Consider the following 7,843-nt stretch of genomic DNA (forward strand, 5'->3'; position numbering starts at 1 on the left):
CTGAAATAGACATTAAAGAGTTTTGGCAATACTTTATTTATTAGTAAAATAAAAGTGATAATTAGGAGGAAAAGAGTTCACGTGGAATGCTTCTTTCGTTAATTTCAAGCAATTAAGCAAAACCACATGTATCTCTGTACTCGTCTGTATTGTTGTGGGGTGAAACCCGATCAGTCATCAAAGCTTTATACATCTCTCTTTATCTGCGCGACACTCCCCTCAGTCCTCTCAGGTTGCCAAGTGACCAGCCACAAAAAAACCCGACTTTGCTTTGCACCTGAAACTGATTGGTGCTCGACTGATATGGCTGTGGCAACCAATGAGAGCAGAGGAGGAGGACTAACAAGGAAGTGGCCAGGTAACAGCTAAGCTGATGCTACAAACTTGTGTTTCCATAAATAAACTGCAGGTTTGTGTGTGTGTGTGTGTGTGTGTGTGTGTGTGTGTGTGTGCGTGTGTGCGTGTGTGTGTTTGTAGTTAATTCATAGGGAAACACAGATAAACAAGTAGTTAGTGCATGTTTCAAAAAAAGTCTTCCTATATCCTATATAAAAATCAAGCCATCTGAACATGAATATTGTCAGTACTGTGCATGTGTCTCTGTGTGCGTCAGGGTTACAGGAGCCAGTCTACCAACACTGGCTGACAATGGACCTCTGGCTCTGGGAAAGAGACCCTCTGAAATATGCATGAGGAAATCCACACCTGTTTCCAGGTAACCAAGGCAGGGATTCTGAACCGTGACGCTGAATTTAGTGTGTGTGTGTGTGTGTGTGTGTGTGTGTGTGTGCGTGCGTGCACCTGCGTGGGCGCATGCATGGACAGCACAGCTTTTTAGCTTTACCTGTTCAGACACTCTGTGGGGACGAAAGCAGCTGTCATCTCCGCTGGCTTGACGAGACGAGACATAATCTGCGAAACGCTATGAAACAGTGTAGCCCTCTGTGCTGAACTGACCGTGTTCCCTGAACTGCTGAGAACGTTTATGCATGGAAACAGGTCAAAGTTGGCCCAACTGAGACGAGCCGAGGCTGGAAGTGGAGACTTGGCTGGAGGGTGGACCACAGAGACATAAAGAGGTCTTCACAGGTCTGCGGCCTGAGCATCTAACTGTGCAAGTATGAATCCAATGTGGAAAGTTTACAAGAGCAAAGTGCTGAAGACTCTCAACCCTGAGTATGAGGAGGGCACTGCTGATGAGGTACAGACTCTACAACTTTCTCACTTTCTCCTTCTTACTGATTCATACACATGTATAAAAGTGTCAGAAAGTTGATGTGGTTGTTGGCACTGAAGTCAAAAGGTCCCAAGGTTTTGTTGCTCATCATTTTTTATTCATCGCAGGGTCAGATTAACTCAGGATGTTTTGTATTCTCTGCAAAGGGAACTTTGAGGCAGAAGTAAGGCCTACATGAGACTTCCTCCGGTGTACTTTGGTCATTTTGAGTCCTGACAGCAAAATTATTAACCAATAAAACTGTGTTCTGGCATGCAGATCTTCTGTTTCCAGTGTCACAGATGAAATCCAGTAACAGATATATTTACGGCCCCAATGAAGCATATTATAACTGAAGTGTTGTACATACAGGCTACATTACAAGGCATAGAAGTATCACATTTAACTAAATACTAAGTACAATTTCTAGGTATAGTTTACATTTTATGCTGCTTTATGTTCCGGCAACAATTACATTTTAGAGGACAATATTGTACTTTTTACTACATTACTTTTATCCAGTACTGTAGTTTCCAGGTTATGTTTAAACCAGTGGTTCACAATCTTTTTGGCTGGTGACTCGTTACAAACACTTCCTTTTATAACCTTCCCAGATTGTTTTATTTGAATACATTTTCAAGGCCCCGTGAGGGAAAAGTGTCCAATTTTTCATTGAAAAAGACAAAGAAAAAAAAAGAGAGAGAAAATTCCATTAACTAACACACATTTGTTTTACAGAGCATGGTTCTTCTTCTTTCAGCATTCATTATCTCATGATGCACCACTTTTATTTGACATCTCTTTGGTTGAGAACCACTGGATTAAACTACTAGACAGTATGTGAAGTAAAATTAGCTCCATTTTTGAGAACTACAACAGTTAATGCTGCTTACACATTGATGCATCACTGACAGTATTTTTTCTCATGTAGGATTTGAACACAGGACTCTAACTTGTACTTTTATTTCAGTATTTGACTTCTTCCTTCACTACTTTTCCTAGCTACGCCCATACTCCATCAGAAGTTTGATAACAGCCAAACAGACACAGTGTTGCGTTGACCCAGATCTCTCGAGGACTCAGAAACTCGATCCTGCACGGGAGATGAACAACGGATTAGTTGGCATTCCACTGACTGACTGACTGACATGGCAGAGAGAGGAGATGCACAAACACCAACCCACCGACAGCTTCAAATTTAGTTGACAGGGGAAAACTGTGTATGTGTTTGAAGAGATAGTTTCCAATTGGATGCATGTGCAGAGTTGTCATTGCTGCTATTTGAGTCGACATTGCTCCATGCGCACTTGTGAAACATGAGACAACAAAAGCGTATCACTGTGACCTCATGATGTCAAAACATACACATATGTGGAAATAGTGTAAAAAAAATCAATTTCCAAAGATTAAATTACTTCAGGCTCCATGTCTTCTATATTCTTTATAAACATGTCTTCATGTGCACTTTTAGGTCCTGTAGGTTTTCTATGGGTTGCAGTGTCCATGTAATGCACTAGATGGCGACATATATGCACAAAACCTGTGCATCTGTTGTCACATCAGGAGACTGCTGTGTGGACAGGTCCACTTTGTCTTTTATCTCTGCTGTCACAGGTCACAGAAGTGGGGAATGATGTGAGTCCAGTGCAAGAGGATGAAGGACCCAACGCAGTATCCCAGCTGGCCAAGAAAGTGTGTGAACATTTGCAGCTCTTGCTTAATGTTTGGACATTTTATATATGTAAAAAAGCATCAAAGTTAGACCTATGAGACAAATAATGTAGTCATTAAAACTGTTAAATGTATCCCAATGCACAATATCATGATAAGTGGTTGTAAAATCATTAAAGAAGTCTTCACAGTTGTTCAGCTGAAACAGCCTTCACCTACTTTGACCTTTGACTCCGAGTGTGTGGTTGTCCAGATGCAGGGGGCCGGGACTAAAAGCTGGAACAGACTATCATCTCTCTTCAACAAAGACGATGAACACCAGCTTCTCGAGGAGACTGAAAGCCCTCCAGTCGCCGACCAGTGAGTGGAAATATTTCTCTGTTGTCGTCTGTCCTCTTTCCTCCTGGACAGATGTTGAGCTTTCACCTTGTGCCATGTGTGGGGTTTGTATACATGGAATATTTAGCTTTTTTTTAATTCTTTTTTGAGGGGTGAGGGGTCTGTGTATGATATGTGTTAACAGTTTCAAAAATATTGGGCACTTCAAGAGACTCCAGATAATGTTGTAGGTTGAGATAAACTTCAGTGACAGAATTTGACTCACTGACAAATCAGATGACAAAAAAGAACATTTGATCTAAAATCAAACTAAAGCCAAAATTTTGCAAGACTTGGCAAAATGACCAGGCATAATTAACTGTGGAAGTTCTCTGTTCTCTCTAAATATGAAGCTACCACTAGTCAGTTTAGCTTAGCTTAGCATAAAGACTGAAAACAGAGAAAGAGCAAGACTTGCTTTGTCCCAGGCTACAAAATCTGATGACCAGCACCTCTAAAACTAATTAAAATGAATTCACTTCTAATTGATCTAAACAAAATCTAAGTTTACAAAATCAGATTGTGGTATTTCATTACCTTGGATGAAGCCATTGTAGCCATATTTCCCTGTTTCCAGTCTTTATGGTAAACTAAGCTAGCCAAATGCCAATCTCACTCCCAACTCTCAAATGCCGATGCTTGTTCAGCGGCCCTTGAAGTCAGACAGCGGCGCCCTGAGGCAGCCTGTAGCAGGTATGAGATGCACCACGCAGCTGCATTTCTGAAACTGTGGGTAGCTGTCACAGTATAAAGAGCGAGAAAATCCGTGTAGGACAAGCGGGGGCATAGGTAGGTGGATGGGTCTAAAAACCTTCGTATATAGTGAACATATAGGCAGTGGTATCATCCAGCTGTCAGCAAGTGCAAAAGTGTATTTCCCACAATGTCGACCTGCAGGTGACCTTATTTTCAACCAGTTTGTCCACCAACTTATTTTTGCTGTTTCAGTCCTCAGAGCAGTTCTACCTCTAAGTAATGTTTGTTTGCCTGAAACTGTAATTCTACTTACTACCAGTGTGTTAAAAACTAGAAAAATAAACTAAACTAACTAAACTAAAATGTAAAACCTTCATACTTAACATCTGGTTGACAGAGGTGAGTCCCAAGCCAAAGCCGCCACTTATATTTGACTCTTAAAAATAACTCCACCACTTTCTCTGAATCCTCAGTCCACTTGCAGTAAAGCCGGAGGAGCCTCCCCCTCGACCCACTAAGCGCACAGCATTCTGGGATAGCTTTGCAGCCAACTGGGCTGCCAAGAAGCAGGCGGAAGCTGCAGCCGCTGCTGCTGCAGCGAACGAGGCGGCAGCAGCAGGTCAGGGTGAGGAGGGGGCGACACAGGCCGGAGGGGAGGAGAGCCAGGATGGGCAGCTCCCTCAGGGAGAGGGGAGTGAAGGAGGAGGAGGCGGCGGAGGAGAACAGAGCAGCAACAACAGCTTCTCCAAATATGTCTCCCTGGGAGGAGGAAGTGAGAACGCATCATTCAAGTGGAACTTTGTCACCAGCAAGCTGGCAGAGCTGAAGACCAAGAGCAACTAGCTGCAGTGATGAAGGAATGTGGCGAATATAAACAATATGATGAAGGAGTTATGTAGAGTGTGCAGAAAGTTTGAGAAAGAGGCTATATTTTACACAGGATGTCCTGAAAACAAACTCCGCAGCTATTGTGAAAGTCCCTTTTTATCTGAACTACTGAACTCATGTTCGGGCTCCATAAATGTCTTTTTACAACCAGCAAGAAACATTCTAATAAATCAGTTTTTTATAACCGTGACCCCTCAAGGAGGAATACTATTATGTATGATGAAAAATAAAAACTCCTCTGTCCCTGTGAGACACAAAGTTAGGTCCTGGATTTACTCTGTAATATACTTATTGAAACCTCTATTCCAGTATGAAATAACAATAAATTTACTTCACAAAGGGGACTTCAACAATGGCTTGTATGACAAGAGAGTTGCATAAATTGATGAAATTGTTATTATTACTTGGAGATAAGGGGGAAGTACAATGCAAATCTGCCTCCAGAGCTTATAGTTGCCTCTTTACCCATTTGAGATGCATCATGTAGCCGACAGTAGTGTGGTAGAGGTATATACAACAGAGTTATTACTTTATCCAGAGTTTAACCTGGTATATTGGCAGCAGAATACAACCTACTCTCTTGGATTTGTATGGTGACTTTCCTTAAGTGCTTTTTAAACCACAAAAAGGCGCCCTCACACCTGTCAGCAAACTCGATCTAATCTGTCGTTTAGCAAAAACCAGATTAAGAGATTAAAGGCTGTGATAGCAGGATTAGTTCAGGATTATCTCACTTAACCTGCACAGAGGGCAGGGGATTTCTGTGAAGAGATTTGGCAGAGTGACACAAATATTACATAATATTTATAAACCATTTTTTTCCTCTCCTCGGACGTCAGGGAAAAAGTGTTGCACAACTAAATGAAATGTGTGAAATGTGTGTCAGGTCAGGTGCGCTGACATTGATGACTTATCTGACTTTAATTTTCTGATTGTGACTGAGACTGTGCAAAGTGTGAGTTTTTAACATTCCTAATTTTGTGACATAAAAGGCCTTACATATTATTTTATCTCTGATTTTGGTTTATGTATTTGTTGTTTGTTTTATGCTGTTTTGTTTCTGGTTTGCTATAATAAACACTACTGCAGTAAAAGTTCCAACAAAGCATAATAATTAATTCACAGCCCCTCTGCAATGAGCAGCATCAGAAAAACACAGATTATTTAACGTGCAACTGCTTTACTCAGTGTTTTTACCATTTTAAACAGCATCTTCTGTTTGTTTTGAAGAGGAAGAGAGCTGCAATCTGCAATTCTCACTATTTGCCAACAAATGCACCTAAATTTTACACACTCTTCCTTTGACTAATGTGAGGGACAAGTTTTCTTGTCCACAGAGTTGCTCAAACATCAGAGTGAAAACAACCTAGTTCACCTAATTAGTGCATCATTTTTTTTCATTTTATTTTATCTTTATGTTCATCAGGGAGTCTTACAGAAATCATTTTTAAGAGAAACCTGAGAACAAGAAACATTCACAAGAACACAATCAGAGAGACAAAAATGACACAGGAGCAACACAACAATGAACAGAAAAACAACAGATGACAAGGCTTCATAATCTCCACTGGGATAAACAATATTTAATTAAAGCAATGATAAATTTGTTCTGAAACGTGTAAAATCTTGTTTTAAATTCTTTTCCCGAGCCACAAATAGCATGACTAAACAGTTTTTCAAATTTTCTTAATTTTATGTAACATACTTATTTTTAGTTCCCCTGTTTTTTTCTTCTTTTTTTGTCCAGTGCATCTCCAGACCCTCTGATGCACAAACAAGTTGCACCTGAGCTGATTGACTCGTCAGGCTATAAAAGACGGCAGGTGGCGAGGAGCACGAAGCCTGCTGCCTACAAACACCACAGTCCTTGTTATTTTGAAGCCCTTTGATTTGAGATCATTGTTAGCCCTATTTTAGGTGTTATTTTTGGTTCACTTATTTTGACAGTTTTTGGGGGAAAGGGGCCTTCATTGTGCTTTTCTTGAATTTGTTGTGGGCCACAGTTTCTCTTTTCGTTTGAGGTGCAGTTTGGCTCTTCAATACAAAATTTAAAAAATGTGACAAAAGCAACAGAAATGTGACAAGTAGAAGGCAACACACACATCACTTGCTTTATTTTCTTTGAGGTGCAGGGAATTTATTGACGCTTTAAAGTGCGGTAATCCCCTTTTCTTCATAATAAAATCAACAAATACTAGAGCATGATTTTAATCAGTATCCAGTTTGTTGTTCCTCTAACCAGCAGGGGGCTCCCTTTACCCTTTAACTACAAAACAACTGTCTCCAGTATGTGTCTATCTTGTCTCTATCACATATACATCAAAGCCATCCTTCATAAAAGAGCCAAAAATATGAGTTTCAATAAAACTCTGATCTTTATTTTCCTTCTTTTCTTTTCTTTCCTGTTTTTTCTCTGATCTACGCCCGTTTCCTCTCTCACTGTGCCATGTTTCCTCAGATACAACACACTGTTTCCTTTTCATTTTAAGGGCCTTTGTTGACGTTTCCATTTGAATTTGACAATACGCCCTATAAAAGGTGGATATTACGTGAGCAAATGCACCCAAAGCTCGAGTTCATGCTTTTTATATTCGACTGGCCTCCATTATTTCCATGTGCTCCCGGTGTCAGTCAGATTTCAGGGCTGTCATCGTGGCTCCTGTGAATCTCGGTGACTCTCGGTAGTTTGGTCCAGACCTCCACAGTTGTCAGTCTCTGTTTGAGTCAGAACAGATCTCCCCCCCGCTCGCAACTCAGCGACATGTTCAGCTTTTTGAATATATTTATGTAACTCACCCAGTTTCTGTGTCAGAGACCATAAAACAAGCCCGGGAGGTAAATTTATTCCACAAAAGCTTATTTTCATCATGAGAGTGGCTTGTTTGGGGGGAAAGCTGATGAATGCTGCCGACTATCTGATGCCTCTATGCAGAGCTGAGGTCCACACTGCAGCTTTATGACACCAAGTGAGCAACGCTCAGTGGAAATGGGGTT

General features: G+C 40.9%; 1 protein-coding gene across 4 annotated transcripts; it reads left to right on the forward strand.

The window, feature by feature from the left end:
• The first annotated feature begins 227 nt into the window (after window positions 1–227).
• On the forward strand, window positions 228–5,202 carry LOC121946282 (uncharacterized protein C1orf232). 4 transcript variants are annotated; one of them, XM_088084256.1, is made up of 6 exons: window positions 228–358; window positions 614–715; window positions 1,000–1,201; window positions 2,831–2,908; window positions 3,141–3,247; window positions 4,435–5,202. In XM_088084256.1, the coding sequence occupies exons 3-6, from the start codon at window positions 1,121–1,123 to the stop codon at window positions 4,802–4,804; spliced, it is 636 nt and encodes a 211-aa protein (XP_087940382.1). In that variant the 5' UTR covers window positions 228–358; window positions 614–715; window positions 1,000–1,120; the 3' UTR covers window positions 4,805–5,202. The 4 variants fall into 4 exon arrangements, with proteins under 4 accessions (XP_087940382.1, XP_042346719.2, XP_087940383.1 ...); XM_088084257.1 differs by having other exon boundaries at window positions 340–409; XM_042490785.2 differs by having other exon boundaries at window positions 614–1,201.
• Window positions 5,203–7,843: the final 2,641 nt, after the last annotated feature.

This window comes from Plectropomus leopardus, chromosome 11 (genome assembly GCF_026936395.1).
Source record: "Plectropomus leopardus strain MGB_pleo_1.0 chromosome 11, ASM2693639v1, whole genome shotgun sequence".
Lineage (NCBI taxonomy): Eukaryota > Metazoa > Chordata > Actinopteri > Perciformes > Serranidae > Plectropomus > Plectropomus leopardus.